The following is a 24,432-nucleotide window of genomic DNA, read 5'->3' on the forward strand; positions in this document are numbered from 1 at the left end:
TTTAAACATCTAAAAACTTAATAACAGCACAATACTCTCTAGGTACAAAACTAGAAATCTATATTTTTTCACTGAATAAATTTCTATCAACACAACATCTCAATTCTTTTGGATTTGAGTGTACTCCTGATCATCTTGCTTTCTCTTATAACAAGAACGTTTTCCCTTTTTTTCTAACCCTTTAACAGTGCAAACACAGTTGGATATATTTCTTTATTCAAGCAAAAAAAATTTTTCCTTTTCTCAACAACAGTGCAGAAAATTTATCCATTTTTCTTTTGTGGAAGATAGAAGGTACTTGAGTTAAGACGTTGCATAGATCCAATAGAAAAAGAGATAAAAACAAAGTACAGATGTCGCTTGCTTTGTGCAATTTCACTATATCACAATTTCGAAAAGTTGATTTTAAAAATTTCAATCTGTGAAATTCAACTTGGAGTTTCATTATAATGCTTTTAAATCTGAAAATAAGCTTGGAAATTAAAGGCATGACATGGTTAAGATGGCAAAACCTGTTAGATTCGGATATGTCAATGATACAAATGTGGATAAAATGCTCAAATCCAATTCACTAGAGAATCACTAATGAGCATCTTCAAGTGACATTGACAATCCCATCAAAATTATGACCGGAAATGATGGTCGTAATGAAACTAGAATGTTACATTTGCTGGCTTTGTAAAAATCCATAACAACTTTGTAATAACATTCTTTGGCTTTCTACAATAATTTTTTAAGAGGTTATGAAGAATGCTGTCTGTCAGCTGAAGCTTGGCTGTTTCATATTATCAGCTTATCATCATCCTAGACTTTTCAGGAGAGCAAAGATCCTTTTACCAGAACTAATCCATTCATTATCTGATTGGAGACTGTCAGTCGGAAGTAAGCTTTTTCAAATTAAGTTCATTGGTCAAGAGCAAATTCACGAGATTAATTTATATGATGTGGAATAATTAAATTAATGCTTTAGAATAGAGAAACAATAAAAGAAAAAAAAGAATAAATATTCATATATATATGCCATCTATAACTCATTTCAAGAATTTAATATCAAGAAAGCAATTCAAATCATCAAGAAATGAATGAGCAGACCACTATAGCCATCATCTAAAAGTGATGAGGGCAGTTTAAGAGTGTTTTCCTCCATAATTATAATCAAAACTAGCTATAATACCCGGCACTGCCCAGGTTTTCTTCAATTACAAAGAGGATTTAAAAAGTGACGAACCATTCATTATCCAAAGGAATATCCAAAACTATCATACATAATACTTTGAAGTATTAAAGAAGTAACAAACCATTGTAAAGGCATAAGCACATCAGAAATGCATTGCTAGGGAACCACAGTAATCTAAGTAAACATTCCGAAAATTATTGTTGAGGCCCAGGAACCATTGTTGCCCGACAGTTTTTCACCCATTTCAAGCATCTGCCCTGCTCTGACAAACTTTTAAACTAGCCTAACATTCAATACGGGCCCAGTTTAGTATGCATGCAAAATTTGGCGACGATCGATCTAAAATTGCATATTTGTATAGAGAACATACACACGCACACACAGACAGAAAATCAATTTTATATATACAGATTAATCACTTAATCAAATAATCATACTCAGAAAATTAAATCATATACATAGTAAAATTACTTGAATGTTTTCTTGATGTCTCATATTTTGAGATCTTTCATGTGTTTTGTCCTCTGAGTTAGAATCATCATTCACTGTAATAGCATTAAATGAACAAATAAAAAAAAATTAAACATAATCCAATATAGTTGAGATCAAAACAAATTTATTTATATTAAATATAAGCTACAAAAAAAGATGACTCGTCAGATATTTATAAAAGTTTCTTGGGATCTATTCAGCTGGTGAGAGATATACATACTGATATACATTGATACCTAATGAAGATGAATCCCTCCAAAATTCCATACGCTAGCTGAAATATTTCTCAACTGAAACATTATTACCCATAGGTTTCCATGGAAAATCGCCTAATTCGTTCTACATACTTCCCACAACTTAAAGATAAAGTTTAAAGAAGCATTGCAAAAAAAAAAAAAGGCAAAATCTAACTACTGAGATAAACAGATTCACAATTGGACAAAGGAGAGTTTATGGAAATTTCAGAAGTTGAAGATCTCTTCCTTTTTATTCCATGTCAGGGTGCAGACATGGGTGCGTTAAGGAAAATGATATCCCCTTACAATTGATTTGAAGAAAAAAGACTTGATAACACTCACCCGAGTGTAAAACTGACAGCTCGGCTGTCTTTGATTCTTCATAATAAACACTATCTTGGAGCTTTTCAGCAGCTGGCTCTTCGAAAAACATACCACCAAACAAAGATGGCTTCTTGCTTATTCTTGATTCTGGAGTTCCCTCGAAGTTTGAGCTATTGAATAATACATAGGCTATATTTCTTGGATACATCAAAAACCCTCTAAATGGTATAGGAACGATATACTTTTCAGAAAAAGGGATGATGTCATCACATTTAGTTTTCTGTACTTCAATAATGCTTTTGCCTTCTTTAGGCACAATCTATTGAATACAGTAAAATCTCTACTCTTTTTTCTACCTACGTTCATCCAAAACTCTGTTTACCTATGATTGTTTTCTTAGTGATAAATTTTTCCTTTGTCGATATGGAAATTATCGATGAAATCTGAAATTCTCTTATTGACGAAAATTAAGATGTTGATGAATGCAAAGGAATTTCACAAAGACAAATAACCATCAATGATACTTATGATTGATGTGTTCAAAGAATTGTTCAGAGGAGCAGCAGCAACAATGTTACGATTCATTCAAATAATGTTGCTAAAAAACTGTAAGGTCAAAAAAGCTGCAAAGCAAAAAGATGACCGAATTATTTTGCATAGTTACCAATTACTTGCAAGTTTTGATTAACCAACCCAATTACGCTGGTTGATCAAGATTCTAATATAATAGCAAAAATAAATAAAAACATGGAATATGAAAATTCATTATTATTCGTATAAAATAATTTTTTTCTAGGGAAAAAAATATTTGCATTACATTTTTATGATATGCCATGTTTTATCATGGTCATTTTAAAATTCTCATAGATCAATTAGATTGAGTACTACAACAGGGGTTCTAGACAGATTTCAAATGGCTGATAATAATGTCTTAAGTAGTCTTAAACCCCAGGCACCAGATTGCCATGGCGAATAAAAAATGAGTATTGGCTCCTAAAACTTTTTTGCATAGTTACTGAATTGCAGGCTGAGAGCAGCACAAAACGTGGAATTTAAAGCAGCATATCTGCCAATATGAAAGAGTGTCACTATGTCCTGAAACAATCAAAAGAGAGTAATATTTTGAACTTTCTTCTTCAGGTAAAAAAATTTTTGTCACCTAAAAAATTGTTCTGGCACCTAGATGTTTTTTGCAATTTGTCCAGCCCTGTTTTAGACAATAATGTCTGAATCAAATTCCAGCCCATGCTTGAAAGCAGATGAAATTCAGTCCTCTGTACGATATGTTTATATGGTGCAGTAACCATGCGACTTCCCAGAGACTAGTGTATTAATAATTTAATGATCAAACAGTTCTGTGAAAAATTGATTGAATTTGAGACCTATTAATAAAAAAAAAATCATTGAGATACAGTGAAATCCCCTATATAAAGATATTCAAAGGACTGGATAAACATATTGTTCTAGAATATTTATCATTATTAGAGACCGGAAGTTGGGGCACTAAAAATTGTAGAAAAATACAGGCAAAAAGGCATTAAACATGCCTAAAACAGGCACAGAGAAAAAGCAGCTATAATTAATGGGAGAAGGTAAAAATAACTAAAAGTTGAGGGTTCAAAAAGTAGATAAAAATTAACTGCCTTTTACTTCATCTATTGTCCCATATTAGTTTATAATATTATTATTATTCAAGCCAAGTTGATACAAGCATGCCAAAAAGAAATGTTTTCAATCCTTCAAGCATCTGGGTAGGAGGCAATTTACCCCTCCAGCCCTGGACAATGCGAATATTGCATTTCCCATTTTCTGTAAAATTTTGCTACTGTTACATTCTACATACATAGCGGATGAAAATGCCCCATGATTTTGTAAAGAAAAATGCAAAAACTGCCGCAGCTGGAGGGTAAATCAAATACTAAATAAGTGTAATTAGCAAACTTGCAAAACAATGGTAGCTAAACATAAAGAATAGTAATTAATGAATAATTCTAATTATGTGTTAATTAGAACTCTTAAAATTTGCCTTTTCAGTTTGACAGAATATTCATTGCTATCTGAAAATGTATAGCAGGGATGGAAAATCTTTGTCACTTTCTTGCCAGACAACACTGTTTTGTCAAGCGTCTATCTCACAGGCACTTAGGGGTCATTTAAATATTATGTCAAATATGGGGGGGGAGGGTTTTGGGTTTGCTGACTTTTGATGATGGGGGGAAAGGGGGTTTGAATTATACTTACATAATCAATAACCCTTTATAAAAATATGAAATATTCTTAAAGGCATCTTACTCGGTATGCCAAAAACGAGAAACACCTTTCCTTAGTTTGTGGGTGCCTGAACTAACATTCTTCTTATTGATAAGACCTCAATAGAGCCACTTTAGTGATCTCTAAATGTTCCGTGAATCCTTCAAGAGTTCTGGAAATCTGTCTGCGCAGCTCAAGTGCTCTACAAATTTATTGTGGGCAGCTTAAGTGTATTGGAACTGTGCCACGAGTCACTCAAGTGATCTGTAATTATGCTTCAGCTCACCTAAATAATCTGGGAATATGCCAAGGGAACTGCACTGTGGGCCGCTTGACTGTGTCTCATGTCGCTTAAATGATCTCTAAATGTACCACAGACTGCTTAAGTATTCTGGAACAGTGCCGCAAGTCACTTAAGTGATCTATAAATATGTTGCTTAGTTCATTTCTACAAAATTAGGTGATGGGCCACATCAGATAACCCTGTGGGCCATGGGTTCAGCATATATGGCTTAGAGCAGCGGTTCTCAACTGGTGCTCTGTGTGAACTCCCAGGGGCTACGCGGCCGCTCAAGGAAAATAAAAAAACCCAGTAAATTTGAAAAAATAATTATTAATATTTTTGTATAATAAAAATAAGTCAGTAACTTTGATGAATAAATAAAAAATAGGCCTACGGGCTCTGCCATAAAAGTTATATACCGGAAAGGGCTCTGTGTGTCAAAAAAGGTTGAGAATTGCTGGCTTAGAGGGTGGGTTGCAATGATTTTTTTAAGCCTAGAATAGATGTATGAGACATAGTTTCGTAAAGGTATTAACAAGCATATATTTTTTTAAAGTACCATTCTACGGTCAAAGAGAAATTTTTAGTTGTTAGCCTTCAAATAGCATTGAAATTAACAGAAAACGAATATAAAAACTTACAAAGACATTTTCTTCGGAAGTTTTACTTGTTCAAAAAAATATACAAAATATTTTTGCATAAAAAAAATCGTCTGGGGGCCCTTTGCATGTATCTGATCCCAACATGCGTTAGGAGATAGGAGGCAGAGCTGACAAAATTTTGTTGACAAAGGAAAGGGGTCAAAAATGACTAAAAATCTGCTGATGTGATACATGAACGGTCCCTTACACCTATTTGCATTCAAATGGGGCTGGGAGTGGTTTGGCACTCTGATAAGAATTCTAAGTATTCATTAATGAATACTTAGAATTGAAATTTTCAAAAAGAGGAATTGTTTCAACATTCACAATTCCCAAAATATCGAAGTTTTCAGAATATTAAAATTCATGGGTGAACATAAAATAATGTTGAAATAGGTACTTATGGCAAAAAAGGAACCTTTACAAAAATGTTTAAAAAAATGTGAAAAAAGGCACTTGTGGCATTTTGCCTGAATTTCTGGAGCTCTAATCATTATAATTGGAATATTTTCACACTATGAAACATGCATTGGTATCAAAGATTAATATCAATATATGGGTGATTACCGATATAAAAGGCATAATTTTATATGATTTTCAAGTGTATATTGACTCATTATGAATACCATAAATTGAAACTCACTCAGGATATGGATTTGGAATATTGAAGCGTTTACAAAGAAGAGAAGAAGGGTGCCACTCCAAGATTTCTCGGCACGGTTTATCAGATGTCTTCTCTAGCTTTTTACCTGACTTTTTCTCAATGGTTTCCTTATAATGCAAATGGAAAAGTTATTATTAATGTCAGTGAAATTAAAATAATTTTTTTTTGACAGGGTATAAAATATTATACTATATCAATCATCATATCAAAAGCGGATATATAGGCTCTTCGAATGGGGTGGGGGGCAGATTTCCCACTTCTCCCCTCTCATCTATGCTAATAATTCAATTTTTTTGGGAAAGGCAGGGGTGGTAGGGACGACATCCACCAATGCATCACGTCATAGATATTTAGTGTATGTGATTTATAGTAAAACCCTACTAAGAAGATCATTCTCTGTATGCACAGAAAACTGGCTCTTGTGAACAATGTTTGTGCCATTTTAGACCATAAACAATTGGCCCTATTGGGAGTTGCCCCTTCCCCATTACATGAGTGGTCATTCAGAGACATTTCACTATATTAAATTATTACCTGTTCAGCTCCAGGTAACACGCTTGTACTGAGATGTGACTTGTGTTCGAATCTAGATTTCAGCCCAGTTGAGAAAGGTTTGTATAGTGATGCTGTTTTGGAAAATTCGTCGAACTCTTGCTGTTTCTGCCACTCAGTCATAGAAGATGGTTGAATCAGAAATAATTCTTCTGAAAAGCAGAACAAAGCCATTTCATTGGTTCAATTTTGAAAATAATAGTTTTTACACTGGAAAACATATTCATGCACATATGAGATATTCAGATATTCAGGTCAGGGCCTACAGTTTTTTAAGTAGATTCCAAACTGCAGACCTTTTATTCAGATTCAAACCTAGATCTGAATTTCAAGTTGCGGTTCAACCACAGCAAAGCTCTCAGGCTACTTTTTTTTTCAATTGTATCAAACTGGACTACCACCCAGTCCCAATCGCATTGGATAATCAAGACTTTACCGTTCCATTATTATTTTTTAATCTTTGTTCTAAAAAATAAAAATTAGGATAAACAGATTTTCAACTCTCAAAGTATGAACACCCATTGTTGGCCATATTTCATTTAGACTTATGTGGGACATTTACCCAATTATCACCGATCAGTGCCCACTCGTAAAGCTTAGATAAAAAACAGTGTTAAAATATCAGAATTTTAAAATAACACTTGAAGAAAAGAATGGTAGACTCAATTCAGGTCAGCATTCTTTTCTTTAAGGCACATCACATGATGAATAATTAAAGAAAGTCATGATTTTTTTTTAAAAGGCTTACCTTTGTCACCTCTGTTTTGCAAATATTTTTCATATCTATGTTGTTTTTCCTCATCATGGGAGAAAGGTTTCACACTTAAACTGCCGATAAGTCCAGGAGGGAACATGGGCCTCTCTTCTTCAGGCGCTGGGCAAAACCTTGATCTGAATTTGTCTGCTTGATGTTGAAAAGAAGCATTGCCCACTGAACAAAATAAATAAGAAATGTTACAGATCACAGAATGTACAGCACTCAAATAGATTAATAACAGAATAAAAATTATGATAGTAAATAATCCAACGTATTACTTCATCATGATGGTATAAATAGATGGTACGGCAGTAATTTGATGCTTGCTTTCTTGTTATTGGAACGAAAAGATTTCTCTCATAAGCTTTAAATAATACGAAGGTTGTTCGGAAAGTAATACCCTAGGTGAAACTTGAATTCCTTATACTACACTTGAAACTAAATGTAGTCTATGCAGTGGCATAATGCTCAATCATTGACTAGACCCCAAAAAATTCATCAAACAAACTTGACTCGAAAACTCATGGCACCAGTGCTTTGGGACCAGCAAGGAATTTTATGCCCTGAAGTGTCAGCATAAATTCAGATGATGCATACTCTGAGACACTGAGAAACTGCAGCTTTCAATTCAGAATTGAAGAGCGAAATGCTGTCTAGCAACATCCTGCTTCTGCATGAAAATGAGTAGCTTCACATTGCCAAGAAAATGAAGCAAATAATTAAAAAGTTTCATTGGGAATTTATCGATCATCTCTCATACAGTCATTGGCATAGCCTCTAGATAACTTTCAGCTCTTCACCAAACTTGAAGAGTTTCTGGGAGGAAAAACGTGTTCAAAATAATGAAGAGCTCAAAGAAGAGGTCACGCTTTCCTTCACAGAATGGCGGCAGAAGACTACGATGCTGATATTCAAAAGCTCATCACAAGGTACGACAAATGTTTGAATTTAAATGGGAACTATGTAGAAAAGTGGCATATGGTATGAAAATATAAAATAAAAAGTTTAGTAGAAAAATTTCAAGTAGTTAGTATTTTATTTGAAAACGGGTATTACTTTCCAGATTTCTGAAAATTGTTGTCATACAATATCAGTACCATTACTGAAATTAACTCTAGATCAGTGTTTTCAACCTGTGGTCCGCAGACCCCCAGGGGTCTGTGAGTATTTTGTAAAGGGTTAGCAAGATCTCTTTTTTTTTTCATCTACATGACACATTTTGTGTGGCGAGATATTGTAATTTATTCCTTTTTTTATGATAAGCAAATGGGAAACAATATATCTCAGATATTATGGAAGGGCAACGTCGAAATTTACCTGCTAATGCTAAAAGGGGGTCTGCTGACCACCTTAGCAAAGGTTATTGCACCATTTGGAAAACACTGTATTAGATGAAATAAATAAAAAAAATTAAAGCTCAGGATTGGAAAAATAATTAATACATTCAAACCCTGCTATAATGAACTGTAGGGAACACAAAATGTGATTTGTATATTCAGAGGTTTGTTACATTTGATCTCTCTAATAGAAAAATAAGGATCAGACCACAAAAAATCATAAAACATCTCTATTTTCCAACACTGTCGTGTTCTATAAGAGGAGTATTTGTGACCGCCCTCCCTCCTCTTTTTCTTCCAAAGTATTAAAATATGCTGTAAGTAGAATAATGAGATTAAATTCATTGACTTATCGGGTCTACCAGCACCGGTCTTCTTCCTGTGGTTCCCAACTTTGAGGCGCAAATGCGAGCCGATCTCCCCATTAAAAAGTCTCGCCACAGAGAGCAACACGCCTACAACGATATATTATTCAATCATTACACTTCACTCACAGTTAGAAAAACTGGTGGCAGATGGCAGCACGACACATAACAAGCATTACGCAGAAACAAACTTCACGTCAGGTTTCACTACTCGTACACACACATTCCCGCATGTACCAATTCGTTAGAGGTTCCGCAGAGGAATATGGACGAGGTGCATGTGTGGTTTAGTATTAGTAGTAGTAGTAGCACCGGTCTTCCATTTGAAAAAGTTTCTCCACAGAGAGCAGGCAGACCTTCAACACGATAGCATGAACATAACATAGAAATTCAGGCACTTGCCATTCTTACATCTAAAATACATGATTTTCATACTTCTTGAGGGTTCACTATAGCCATGTGAAATAAAATTTGTATGAAAAATCTGATGCATAGGTGGCAATTCCCAAATGAAAAATCTGTAGTTTATCTCGTGATGAAATATTTCGCACCAAAGCAAACATTTATTCAGATAAAGGGGGAAACACTGGGAATTTTTTTGGGATTGCATTCAGTGATTATATGACCTGTTTTCCGGGATATTCTCGTATATATTTGTTTGCCTTCCCAAATTTTTTTTTTAAATAAAAATGTCCCTTTTTTTCCTTATTTTCAGCAAAGTCTACTTGAATTTTTTATCCTCTACTGAAATTATTAAATTATCCTCTACTAATTATTATATAAAAAAATTATAAACAAAAATTATGAATATCGTATCTACCATATTTGTCATATTAAATGTTTTTCTTATGTAGAATTCATTTTAATCCACTGTGATTATATTTGCAGTAGCACTCCATTTCTTGCCACTGGTGATTTTTTGGCAATTTAGCAATAATTGGCATTTTTGCTTACTTTTGGCATCATGTTTGGCAACAATTAGGGATTTCCCGTACTTGAAATTCTAATTTCTCATATTTTTCCTAATTGAACATGGTCAGTAGGGTGGATCAAAAAATCAAAATGTGGATAAAAGAATTGGCTTGGGGTGCAAAAGTTGTCTTTTAAGCATACTAGCATAAATACAACATTTTTTCAAATTCAATTAATTTCTTCAAGTACCCCAAGACACTTAAATATTTGCCAAAAACCAATTTTTATAAATTTGAATAAAAATAAAAAAATGAGTTAAATAATCGATTTCACAGGAAAAATAGTGTCGGCAGAAAATGAAAAATCATTTATTGCTTATTATTAAATGTATAAAATTATTTAGTATAGTAAAAGTTGGAAGCGATGGTAAATGTTGGAAGGAATGGTGAAAATATTTATGCCATACCCAAGCAGTTGAAAGATGCATTTGCCTAGTGTCTGAGACGTCGGAAAGTGTGTGTGGAGAAGAGACACAGCTTAATATTGAATAGGATAAAATCAAGAAGCCATATCAAACATTTTAATACCAAAAAGCATTACAACAAATATCTAAATCTTCAAATTAATACTATTACAAAAGCCATTATATAAGTTCAATTTTTATAAGTTTTATGATTCATTGCTTTGGTTTTTAAATTTATACTTCATGTATTATTATAAAATTATTATTATTTATAAGTTTATACTTTAATACCTGAGTACTATATAAGATTTATAAACATTTTTCATTAATTTACAATTTTTAATACATTTTCATAAAAGTGTGCATTTTTAACTATTTTTGGAGCACTTGGGCCACCAGAATATATGAATGGATATCAATAAAAAAAATTATGCAAACTAATATGCCCAAGACCGAACTTTCCCACCCCACATCAAAAGTAATTTCAGAAATTTTTTTTTTATAAATTTGCATGAAAATGTCAATTTTTACCTAGTTTTGGGGCACTTGACCACCAGAAGATATAGCAGGATATCAATAAAAAAAATTATGCACCATATATATATCCAAGAAACAACTTTCCCACCCCACGCCAAAAGTAATTTCGAGAAAAAAAATTCCCATACTTTTCAATCCACCCTAATGGTCAGCCTGGAATTGCACGAACTGAAAGAGAATTTTCTTTAAGTATTTGAGTAAGTATTCTTTAAGTATTTTTAAGTATTTCTTTGAGTATTTTTCATTCAAGCAAAGCACAATTTCAGGATTTTTTAGGAATTTTAGCTATACGGATACGAAAAATTGAAGAATCTGGTTTCAGACTGGAAGATTTTAAGAAGACTTTTGACACCTCTATGCTGACAGGAGTAAAGGTATTGTTTATTACATCAAGGAAACAGATATTTTCTGGATATTCTGCTGAGGTGAATTTGGGAACAAAAAAAGTCATCTACTTTCTGCTGGGACTCGAACCCAGGCCTTCTTGCAAATGGGCACAAGCATGCTACTATCTACATCACTGGAGACATGACCCTGCCTTCCTTATTTCTCACACTGTTGTGGTGCGAGTTTTTATTATAACCAGAGGTTTATTTTAAGCATGGTTTGACTTTACTCAGAGTAAATAATAGTAATAAAATATTATTTTACCAGATTTCCCTGTAATTTTTTCACCTAATAGTATTGATCTTGCTGCTGGGTTCAACTTCTGCTTTGAAATTTCACAGGCAGGAGTAACATTTTTCTTCAAGTGTTTTGGTGTGAAATTTTTTGGCAACGTTGGTAATGGATACTTCTTCTTTGATGATGATGACTTAGTAGATAAGCAAAACCCTTCCAAGACTTTAGTAATTCCATGAACAGATTGATCTTTTCTGTCTAAGATTTAAAAAAAATTCTGTAATTAACTCAAACTTTTGATTATTCTCTAACATACAGGGTGAATGTGGCCTGTTCTGTCAAACAAAGTGGGGCATAAACAAGCCCAAGGAAAACGAGGAACACCCTACCAACATCCTGTTCTATCTCAAACCGTTTTCAAGTTATAGTGGATAATCAATTATGGGAAAAAATATGGATCTACATGCAAACTAAGCACATATTTGGAAAAAGCAGGAAAAATCCTATGACGTACCACCATTTCCATCAGAATATCTGGATTTAATGGTGAGCTACAACTGCTGAAAGATTGATGAAGCGCAAAATTGAATTGTTGCCAAAATTTTTAATTTATAATTTCACAAACATCCTTCTTGCTACAATCAGTCAAATTTACCAAAAACTTTTCTTTTCCATTCTGCCAGCTTTCTAAAGAGCCCACAATAAACCATATCTGTGTTCTGGTTTGGGAGAAATTTAGTCTTTTGTTTGCTATACACCACTGAAATCAGTGTTTGTCGAAGTAGGCAACTTATGGATTTTTGTGAAAATTCAATTTTTTCCACTTCACCAATCTCTCATCACTTGTAGCTTGTCATAAATCCAGATTTCCTGATAGAAGTGGCGTCATCTTATAGGATTTTTTTTGCAAAAATCAAATTGTCACTAAAATCTGTGACCACCAATTCCAAGTTTTCGTAAAATATCCACTTTGACAAACGCTGATATCAGTGATGCATTGCAAAAAAAAAAACTAAATTTCTTCTGAACCAGGACACTAATATGGTTTACTGCAGGTTCTTCAAAAGCTGGTGCAATGGACAGGTTTTTGGTAAATTTGACCGATTGTAGCTAGAAGGCTATTTGAGGAACTAGCCATTAAACATTTTGATGACAATTCGATTTTGAACTCTGTCAATCTTTCAACACTCGTAGCTCACCAATGAATCCAGATATTTCGATGAAAACTGCATCGGGTGCAGTAGCCCAGGTCAATAAGATACTCGCCTAAAGTACCGAAGGATGTTTTGAAGTGCCGTGAGTTTGATACCTGGTTCGTCCTTGTCAGAAAACTTTCCTGACATAGGGCTACAACAGAAACAGTGACATGACTGCAGAAAAAATTGCTACAGCAGGGAGTCCTCCCATCGAGGGGTTAACACACGAACATCTCGATGAGTATAAAAACAAGGCTGCCGTTCAGAATCGGCAATAAATTGCAGGTATCGGTCTAATTAGTGCTTATGTGCAGAAAATGATTGTGGTGTGACAAAAATGATCAAATGAAAATTGCATCACCCTATAGAATTTTTCATGCTCTTTTCCAAATATGTGCTTGGTTTGTGTGTAGATCTTTCAGAAACTTCCTAAATTTGCGTTTTCAGACTTGGCGCCTTTTTTCCCATAATCGATTATCCACCATAACTCAAAAAAAATTAGACATAGAAGAGGGTTATTATGTTTTATGCTCCACCTGGGCTAGTCTATCATCCCCTTTTGTTTGGCAGAACAGGGTCACATTCACCCTGTATACTACATAAACATATATGAATCTTCTCTTAATATGAGATTAGATCATTTATTTCGTTTATTCTGGTTCAGATTGATTTGGCTTTCTGAAACAAGTGAATAATGAATGTATTCCTACCCATTATTAAACTGAGAGGAAGACTTACCTGAGTTGCTAGACGAGCTACTCTCTGTGGGTTTGAATCCCAGAAACTCTGAAAAGTCATACTGTGACATGTCTTCTCTCCCATATATGTCTTCATCGTCATCCTCGAGAGCTCCAACACCAAAAGCCTTAAGAGATGTTAATAGAATATAGAATCATTTTTCAGATACATTTAATTTGCATGGAATTGTGAAAAATACATAATAATATTGATGCAATGCAATGACTCAAGAGGAACATACCTGACCTCTAATCCCTATTTTTTTCTTTTCTTTTGGCAACCAAGTCTTTGTCGATGAAATGGAGAATTCTTTTGTGGCATTCAAAATGGGATCAGTTGACAAACCAGAATAGCCAATACCATGCCAATCATCCTTGGGTAAATATTTGATTTCCAGAGCATCATCCGGTGCAAACTCGAACATACCAAAGTCTGAATTCTCCTTGTACATGTGAAAGAAAGTCTTGTATATTGAAATCTGTTTCATAACAAGAAACAAGTAAGGAAACAATGCATCAAAAAATGAAGCATAAAAAAGGAAATACTCATACTTCTTGTGATGCCAGGGGTCCACGAGAACAGCCGTACATTTTGATGCCAGCATCACGCTTTACTTTGGGACCAATACCCTGACCGTGACGCCAACCCATTTTCTTCAAGATTACGATACCAATTGATTCACTAAAATAAACAATTAGAAAAATCATTCAATTCAACCGCTATGGACACAAAAAAAATTTGCATAGGTTTTTCTCATCAATTTAGGAAATTATTTTCATTATAAATTGTATTTTACTATTTTGTTAAAAATCATATGCATGGTTTTTTTTTTTTTTTTTTGGTATTTAAACATATAGTAGACTCATTAGTTCAGCATATATCAGACAAGGGTTTTGCCGCATTACTGGAAGGCAGTTGAAAAAAATCCTTTCAAATAATGTAAACTTTCTGACATAGAAGGGCCCAATTTTCCCATAGGCAAGTGGGAGTAATTGCTCGGGTCTCCCTATGATCTAGGGACCCCCAAAAATCTAAAAAATATACCTGTACCTCTGAAAACCATACTATTGTATGCCCATTTTTTTCAATTTTCAGATATTACTGTATTCTTGTAATTCTCATTATGTATTTTAGGGTATTAGGGGCCACAGTATTGTATTTTCTTCTGCAGGTAAAACTTTTGTGAAATACAATATGATACTTTTCGAGGAATTAACTAAATAATGAGATAAATTATTGTTTTCTCTTCATACTGTAAAATCAACTGGACGTACGACAATATGGTTCTAAGATTCAGATATACTGATTGACTAATAAAACATCTTTGACCATAGTCGCTGGAAACATAATTTCTCTTTTGCCCAGGAACCCCCCCCCCCCCCCCCATGTCAAAGTTGGGTCCTGGATACACAGTAAAATGTTGTCCTCTTTTGCATATGAAGGAAGCCAGTTTGAAAGCACCAGATCACTGGACAGGCTGGACTAGCACGCAGCCAAGCTCAGAGAGGTCACTGTGCTCCAAAATTTGTTTATACGGTGAAAAAAACCCTATATAACTTCTGATGCTCTCTATAATGATAATCATATATATAATGATATTACTTTCTGGTCCAGCTGTATTTTTCCTATTTTCCATCTATAACGATAACTTCTTTATTGTGATATGTGTTTGCAGTCTTTTGAGTAGTATCACTATATAGGATTTTCACGATATATTCAGCATAGTATAAGAAAACAAACAAATATCTAAATGAGTTGAGATCTTGATAATCACTGATCTATAAAAATGCAAACTGTAAATATGCAATGGTTTTTGTGTGCATTCAGTTTTGAGCGCACAAAAAATTCTGCATATTTAGGGATGCTTGAAAAACCAAGATTGATCGAAACAAGGGGAAGCTGACTATAATTATGTTTCCCTAATAACGTTACACAGAGTGAAAAATGATGACATACTCAGTAGGTTTGACCAGTTCTTTCAAAGGTGGTTCTCCTGGAATAATGGCATCCATATCATCTGTACGCCTTCTCTTAATATTAGGTTCTGGAACATCAGCATCTCGGAAATTGGATGTTGTGCGAACAGTTTTTGGAGCAATGCCAAAGGTACCAAAGTCCTTGAATGGGGAAAAATTTATCAATGAATTTTTTTTCTACAGTAATAACCAAGTACACGAGAGAAAGATGGTTCATTTGGCACAACAGTACTTTCTGAGTTGGCCACTTTGCCTTTCATAAAATTGTGACCCACTGCAGAAGTGTACACTAAATGAAGGTGTGCATGAATGATGGAACTCCACAGGACTTATCCCATTGCTTAGATCTCTTCCAGCCTGGCTTTGTGCCAAATGTAGACTGTGAGACTAGTAGACAGGAAATTTTTATGGCATTTTTAACCGGGGCATATAAAAAGACCCAAGTTTTATCTATCTAATATGATTGCTTGAAACACAGGATGTTCTAAATCTCCCCCTAAACAAGCTTTCATTTGAGATTCTCCCTGCATTCACTACTGTTTGTACCGTGTATGTGTTTTGTATCCAAATCAACTTTGTTTCTGACAAATGACTGTTATGAGTTATAAAACGTGCTGCCATCTGTTTTCTTTCTGAGCAAACATCTCAGCAGATTTATTTTTGCTGATTAACATAGAACATACATTTATCACTAGAACAGCAAGAACTTTAAAGTACGTAGAATGACAGAAAGAGGTCATTTTGACCCTAATAGAAAAAACTGAACATAAAAAATAAATTAATTTAGAAAATTCTTAAAACAGCATCTGTTCAGTCTGACTTATTTTTGCAATAAATCAGAGTTCAGCACCAATTTTTTAGAATTTTGGACAAAATGGCTTGTTATGACAAAGACTAATCTCAAGTTTTTTGCTGTAAAAAGAGTTTTGCTTTTGATTGAGATTCTTCGAGCTCTTGTAATTCTAGCTTCATTTTCACTTGGCATTGTAGAGTATACATACACATATGACAGCTTTTACATGCCAATTGCGTTGTGCACAGTCAATTTAGCCTTGATTGAAAACATCTACGGCATACATAGTAAAGTTATAATTATTTGCCTTATCTGTGATTTCAACTCGTGCATGTCTGATACTGAAGACCCAGATTTTCTCTGCCAAACAATGTGGGATCTCATATGGTGTCAAAATCGAATAAGTATTTCAGCTTATTTCCTTCAGGTTATCCATGTTCTAAATAACTAGCAACATGTATTACATGGCATCAGGTTTGATGTTCTCATCAGTTGATGAATCAACCTGTGATTTTCAAACACAAAAGGGTAGTAGCTCGGAAGTTAGTTATATTGGTGAGCATAGTAAAAATTTTGATTTTTTTATTTTATTTTAGCTTATTAGCCAATGCCAGATAAAGCCATGAAAAATTAAGAAGCTCTTCGTCGTGTGAGTGTCTTTTTTATGTCTCATGAGAAACACAAAACTGTTAATACTCACACCAATATGATAAAAGTAGGCAAATCCATAGAGATATCACATTGATAGAGTAACACATATTGAGAATGTTTTCATTGGTGCATCTTTGAATGGTACAAAATATATTTTAAAAAATCAGCATGATAAAATATTTATTTTTCTAATATTTGTATTCATATAGAAAAAACAGGATTTTTCGTAATCATATTAGCACGAAAATCTCTCTAGTGATCAAAAAGTGACGGCTACAGTCATTACAGGTAGAACTTCATTTTGCTACTTCACTGAGAAACCTCAAACATTTATATTCTAGGAAATTGAAAGTGTCAAAAAGATGAGAAAAGTCATGAGATTTTGATATCCTCCTAGAAAAACAATTTAGGTGAAATTGCATGTAGTCAGGAGTCAATTTGATCAAAAGTAGCTTTGTAATCAAAAAGTAGCTTTGTAATCAAAAAGTGACAGCATTCACCATTTTAGTGTGAAGCATGGGCTGTATCAACTTAAATTTTAACACAGTACCCACGCATGATCAAAAACGACAGTGAATTCCAGCATAATGCTAGACTACAGTAGAAGCATTTCAGAGGGAAAGAAAATGTATGAAAATAACCCCATCAACTCACTTCTTCGTCCATGAAGTCTTCTGGGTTTTGGGAGACAGACCCAGATTTCTGTGAACGAGATGAAACAAAATTCGCCGGGACCCATCCTTAAAAACAAATTAAAGGTAATAATTAATGACTCACAAACAAGAAAATGCAAGAATTCTCATAAAGCGCAACACTGTTAAATAAGAGTCTAGTTGTAAACTTATTGACAGGAACATCATAAATACTTTGTACCCTAGGGTGCTCTGCTTTAGATAAGTTTTATTGAAGATTTTTATTTATAAATGAAATCTAGGTTTACATGCAACAAAATGCTATAGGAGCCCCCATAGCACCAGTAGCTCTGATGCCACAGAATATGAATACGGTAAAACCTCTCTTATAATGGACACCCCCCCCCCCCAGATGCGGTCACCTCTCTATCACGCCCAAATAATAATTTCCCCTTGTTTAATAAAAGTATGCATTTTAAACCCCCTCATCAACAGTCACCCCTCTTTTACGAACGAATCTTTTTTGTCCCGTTAGTGGCTGCAAAAGAGAGGTTTTACTGTAATACCAATTATAAATCCTTTATAAAATAGATTGCACGGGAAAAGGAAATATACAGTGATTGAAATTATGACTGGATTTTTAACGATAATCTGTCACAATAAACTTAAAAAATTGATTACGTATTTATTATTTTTGCTATTATGGTAAGTGATTACGATTATTCTATTTTCTTTTTTTAATCAAATAGTGACAGATTAGTGTAGTTTAGTGGTTCTCAACAGGGGCCACTCGAGGGAAATGAAATTAGTCAGTAAATATAAAACTGATCAGTAAATATTATAAATAAATAATAAAAAAACAGGCCTACAGGGCTCGGCCATAGAAATTATGTACTAAAAAGGGCACCGCAAGTCAAAAAAGGTTGAGAACCACTGGTATATTGTACATTGTAATGTATTTATAACATTTCTCATGTCATGATTGGTGGACGAATGGTACCAAATAATTCTTGCCAAATATGAATAAAGGCTAATATTTACCTTCCTTGGAGCCAACAGTGTTGAAATAGCCAGCTGAAAAGCCTCCAGTGAAAGCGCCATGGAAGCGCTGACGTCCCTGCTCGTCTCTCACTTTCAAATCAGCAGTTTGCTTCTTTATCAAGCTGAATGCTGTAATTATGCAATGTTATATGTTATAATATCATTTAGTTGCACATACAATAATTAACAATTTAAATGCACCTGGAGAAAGTCTGTAATATTTGATGTTTACCAAAAATTTCAGATTCCCGCTCCTTTCTCTCTAAAAGCTATGAATTAGGACTAATTTTTTTTTTAAATTTATATGAGTCAATATACATAATAGAGACAATAGAGAGTGGCACACAAAAGCTGTTTCCAAAGTTTTATTTTGGATCCTTGTTCCTTGCCATTGTCATGAGATAGTTCCACAGAGCTCCAGCAAGCATGAATATTTTCGTTGTATATAAAATGTACAAAAGTGCTGCACAGCTTCCGGCATGGAACCCCCTGAAAAACTCTCATCGAGCAAAAAGCAGATACAGGCTCCTGGAATGGGGGGGGGGCATCAGTATAGTGAAGGGGGGTGAATGTCCTCCTCTGCCCTCCCACTATGCCAATAATACAATTTTTTCAATGAACCAGAGAGAGGCAATCGCCCTACCCTCTGTACCCTTTTATGTGTGAAACCCTAGGATTCAGCAGAAAACCAGTGAAACCCATATGTTTATGCTCGGGTTCAATGGATCCATGAATGGATATAAACTCTATCACAGAGTTTTCCAAACTTTTTGTTCTATCGTCCCCTTCTACAGGAATTATTTTTCCTTATTGCCTCCCATCAACTCAAGTCAACCAATGAGATCCCATGTTATACCCATAGCTCCTACCTGGACCATTTTATCCCCCCCCCCTCCCCATGGGGGGGGGGGGTGATATTGTCCACTTTGGGAACACAGCTCTGATGTGAACATCACTGAATACCAGGTGCTAGAGCTCTGTGAACCTTCCTTAGGAGAACCAGGAGGGAGCCTCATGATAATGAAATTTTGTGTTATGGTTTTAGAGAGCAAGTATGTGAATTGGTAGCCTAAACGCTTCCAGCTTGGTGGGGGAACCCATACCCTCACTTTACCTGAAGGACCCATGATGACCTTAAGAAAGCTTTGTGTTGAAGATTAATAATTAAAATTTTCTGTCAGAGAAATTTCCCACACTTTCTCTCCCTACAATCCACCAGTGTGCCCCCTTCCAAGATGGGTCCCACGCAATGGTGTATTTTCAGGGAGGGCTTAGTGGGATACAGCCTAGAGTGGCAAGTTCAGAGGGGAGGCAAATTTGAGAAATAAGAGGCTAAGAAAATTAGTAGAATGGAAGAAGAGCGGAAAAAATTTGTATAACACTAAATAAATAAATGTCTGTTGCTCAGAGTCATCATCTTAGCACATGGGCATAACCAGGAATGGCCTGGGGGGGCCCCTCACAAGAGGAGAGATTCATAAAACTGAGATCCAGTTAAAATTTCCAAGAGTAAGCATGTAAATTGGTTATGAACAAACATTTATAGCTCGATAGGGCTTCAGAAATATCACTTTGCCTTTGATATGCTGTTAACATGGCCTGCTGTCAATACAGTAAGGGAGTGACCTAGAGAAATTTCAAGCACGTGAGTGGGCAAAAGAGTAACTTGAAGCATGTGAATCACCAAAAGCTAAAGCATGTATAAACATGTAAATGATCGTTAGAATGACCTATAAATCAAGGAACCATGTCATTTAGTGACGTAAAGTGTATGCAAGTATGCAATTGACCAAAACAGTGTGCAAGAATGTGAGTGACTAATAGAGTGACTTAGGGAGTGTGTGAACATGGGAGTGACCAAAAGAGTGACTTAGAGACACGGGGAGTACTCTATTTGCAAAAGTGGAGAGAGGCAAGCGGATAATAGTACAGGCAGGGCCGTCCTAAGGGGCCCACGTGATATGGGCCTCCGGGCCAAGTGATATTTCTGAGGCCTCACCTGGCAAATTCTTGAAAACTTTAACAAAGTCTCATTTTTTTTTAGGCCCGGGTGGGCCCATTCCTTAAAACGGCACTGAGCACAGGGAAGGCGAATTCGAGGAAAAAGGAGTCAAGGAAAAGTAAACTAGAATGGGAGAAGGGCAGCAAAACCATAAATGCGCCTCTGGTCCTATTTACGCCCCCTCCCCTTCCCCCACGGGCCATAACATCCAGGATCGGGCTCACAGGCCAGGATTTTCAGGAGGCTTTTGTATTCATTTTCCAGCACATTCATACAGTAAAAAAAATTGATAAATATAAATTTGAACCTAACACAGAACCAGCCCTTAGGGCCAGTCCAACTTGTGGAGGGGTAACGTTAAACGACTATAATACATGTACTAGTTGGTGTACATGCTTTGAGTTTTTTTCCCATTAACAATCTAATTTTTAATAAAATATGTAAAGGAAAGTATATGAAATTACTTTCGAAATCTTGAAGCGGAGTTCCGTAGAAAATATAATCATCTTCGTCATCGTCATCCATTTTTTTTTCAATTATTTATAAAAAGAAAAAAAAATTGATATTCTTTTGCTTAAAACGTAAACAACATGTGGATGTATTACGTCCGGCCGTGACTTCTACAATAATTAATGAATGACAAAAAAAATATTTTCATGAATATCCCTTAGAGGAGAAATATAGATGGAATAGCCAGTAGGTACGTTACATAATGAGTTTCTTTACTCTTGTTTAAATAGTGGATAATTTTTTGGAAACAAGAGTTTTTTTTTTGGATTTATTGACCAAATTTGCATATCTTATATATAAATGTGAAAGTATGTATGTATGTATGTATGTATGTATGCTCTTTATACAAATCTACAGTTTTAGACCGATCGCCGCCAGATTTTGCATATATACCAAACAGGTCCGGGATTGAACCGTAGGCTACTTTAAAAGTTCGTCAGAGCTGGGCAAATGCCCGAAATGGGCGAAAAACTGCCGGGCAACAATGGTTTTGGGGCCTCAACAATTACTTTCGGAACGTTTACTTTGGTTACCGTGGTTCCCAACAATGCGTTTCAGACGTGTATATGTCTTTGCAATGGTTTGTCACATCTTTAACACTGCCATCATTACAGTTTATTCCTTTATAATGGTTTGGCTCTTTTCCAATACTCCCAGTAATTGAAGAAAACCCTGGAAGCGCCAGATATTTTTGCTTGCATGTATACAGGGTGTCCTGTAAGTGCTAATGTGGCCTTTATCTCACCAACCACCCATCGTTGAGGTATAGTTTCAATTTAAAAAATGCTTAAAAGGAGTTTGAATAATATTCGCTGCAGAAGCTGGACATCTGACGTCACTAACAACAGAGAACAACAACTACGACGATAAAACAGGGAATAAAAATGTTCTACGCCAGCTGATGAACTCAATGCTTGCCTCAAATCATCAGCACTCTACTTCACCAAACACCAACTCTGGCCATATCGCTACATTGCAATTTACTGCCATTAGTGAGATGGGTTGGAAGTGAAGGTTCTGTCTATCGGTGGTCGCCTCGAGTTTGTTAGGACATCAACACTCTGGCACGAAGCTAAAAAATTATCATTATCCACCAACATGCGAGTTCAACTGCAAAATGACTCAGCACTGCTATCATTTTCACATCAGTTGATCAAACTTGGCAATGGAAGAATTCCCGTAGACCCACTGGACTGACTGGACTGATAACGTTCCCAAATGGATTTTGCCAGTTATTATATATATAAACTCAGTTCAAGAACTTGCAGACAAAGTGTTCCCAAACATTCAACAGAATCACCGAAACCATGAGTGGCTTTGTGAGAGTGCGATTCTGGCACCGAAAAATGAGTGTGAACAAGATCAACGGAAAAATCCTAAAAATTATTCCGGGAGACTCCACATCTTACAAATCGATTGACACTGTCACAGACACAGCGCAGACAGTTCTGTATCCTGCAGAATTTCTTAACTCTTTGGATATTCTGGGTGTGCCATCACACAATTTGACCCTCATATTCGGAGCATCTATAATGCTCTTAAGAAATTTGGAGACACCGAGACTCTGCAATGGCAGCAGACTCTGCGTGAAGAAATTGCACAATTACATCATCGAAGCACCGATTCTAACTGGATGGGCCAAAGGAGAAGACGTCTTCATTCCACGTATGGGGCCATTCAAGTATTACGTCAGCATCGAGGGGGGGGGAGGGGGTTTTGGATTTTGCCTGTTGTTAAACTCAGTTCAAGAACTTGCAGACAAAGTCTTCCCAAACATTCAACAAAATCACCGAAACCATGAGTGGCTTTGTGAGAGAGCGATTGTGGCACCGAAAAATGACAGTGTGAACAAGATCGACGAGAAAATCCTAAAAATTATTCCGGGAGACTCCACATCTTACAAATCGGTTGACACTGTCACAGACACAGAGCAGACAGTTCTGTATCCTGCAGAATTTCTGAACTCTTTGGATATTCTGGGTGTGCCATCACACAATTTGACCCTCAAAGTCGGAGCACCTGTAATGCTTTTAAGAAATTTGGAGACACCGATACTCTGCTATGGCAACAGACTCTGCGTGAAGAAATTGCACAATTACATCATTGAAGCAACGATTCTAACTGGATGTTACAAAGAAAAAGAAGTCTTCATTCCACGTATCCCAATTATCACCGAAGAAATGCCATTCACTTTCAAGCGATTACAGTTCCCGATTCGTTTAGCTTTTGCCATGACAATCAACAAAGTGCAAGGCCAGTTGTTAGCAGTGGCAGGTATCAACTTACTTGAGCCCTGTTTTTCACACCTTTTCGTCACCTGTTCGCGTGTTGGCAATAGCAAAAATTTGTACATCTACACACCAGATGGAAAAAGAAAAAATATTGTGTACCCACAAGCGATTGCCTGAAGATTTTAATTAAAATATTTAAATATAAAAGTAATTTTCTCTTACTTGATGCAGAAATTTTTTTGATTAAGAAGTAATTAATAAGCTATACATATATAAATTTTTTACGGGGCGGGCAACGTCGCCGGGTATCAGCTAGTTAGTTATAAAGCCGGGTTTTCCTAGGAATAGGTTTGTTGCGCAGCGTGAACCGAATTAGACTATTGTTAGACTATTATATCTAGAAAAACTAGTGGCAGATGGCAGCACTACACATAACAAGCATTACAAAGAAACAACTAAATTTCACGTCAGGTTTCACTACACGTACACGCACATTCCCGTATGTACCGATTCGTTGGGGGGTTCCGGGGGGGGGGTGTGGACGGGGTGCATGTGTGGTGTAGTAGTAGTAGGTAGGGCCTCCAAAAAATGGCTCGGGGATCCATGATGTTCTTAAGTCAGCCACCTCGTTGGGCAATTTGCCTGTTGTGGCGTTGTATTTGTATTTGTATTTGTATTTCGCGCCGACAGAAACGAGTTACATAATCACGCTACGCGTTTGTGTTTTCCTAGCGAGGCGCGTCAGATCAGGGCGGCTCTATAAAGTATATGGCTTTGGCATCAGCTACTCTGTCGTCTGCATGCTCGGGTTTGAAGGGAAGGGAAATAAAACACACAAGAGTGAAGAGAATATCGGCAAAACCGCGGCGCACGACGCATTTGACTCCCCCTGAAGGAGGCAGCCAATAACACCCAACGTAAAGCGCTGTCGTGAGCCGTATTGCGCTCTGTAAGAAAACAGTCATGCTGCTTTTCTTACTGGTGAGTGGACGGCGTGTCGCGCTGGGCGAATCACGTCGCGCGCGGCACAGGAAACCTGCTCCTAGGAAAA

General features: G+C 35.8%; 1 protein-coding gene across 1 annotated transcript in view; it reads right to left on the reverse strand.

Annotated features, from left to right (window-relative positions):
• The window catches only part of LOC149075013 (G patch domain-containing protein 1), a 29,532-nt gene extending 8,286 nt beyond the window's left edge, over nt 1-21,246 (reverse strand). Inside the window, exons 1-13 of the mRNA XM_089246014.1 lie at nt 21,105-21,246; nt 18,639-18,767; nt 17,620-17,705; nt 15,502-15,662; nt 14,097-14,226; nt 13,787-13,987; nt 13,546-13,672; nt 11,642-11,869; nt 7,368-7,550; nt 6,602-6,771; nt 6,047-6,174; nt 2,248-2,399; nt 1,649-1,722 (exon numbers count right to left, since the gene is read on the reverse strand). Of these exons, the coding sequence (XP_089102140.1) occupies nt 1,649-1,722; nt 2,248-2,399; nt 6,047-6,174; nt 6,602-6,771; nt 7,368-7,550; nt 11,642-11,869; nt 13,546-13,672; nt 13,787-13,987; nt 14,097-14,226; nt 15,502-15,662; nt 17,620-17,705; nt 18,639-18,767; nt 21,105-21,165 (1,830 nt within the window). The 5' untranslated portion in view covers nt 21,166-21,246. The remainder of the gene's footprint in view (nt 1-1,648; nt 1,723-2,247; nt 2,400-6,046; nt 6,175-6,601; nt 6,772-7,367; nt 7,551-11,641; nt 11,870-13,545; nt 13,673-13,786; nt 13,988-14,096; nt 14,227-15,501; nt 15,663-17,619; nt 17,706-18,638; nt 18,768-21,104) is intronic.
• Between the last annotated feature and the right edge of the window lie 3,186 nt (nt 21,247-24,432).

Source organism: Pholcus phalangioides, unplaced genomic scaffold (assembly GCF_987345545.1).
Source record: "Pholcus phalangioides strain wild (caught in Gottingen) unplaced genomic scaffold, Ppha-v1.0 ptg000016l_1, whole genome shotgun sequence".
NCBI lineage: Eukaryota > Metazoa > Arthropoda > Arachnida > Araneae > Pholcidae > Pholcus > Pholcus phalangioides.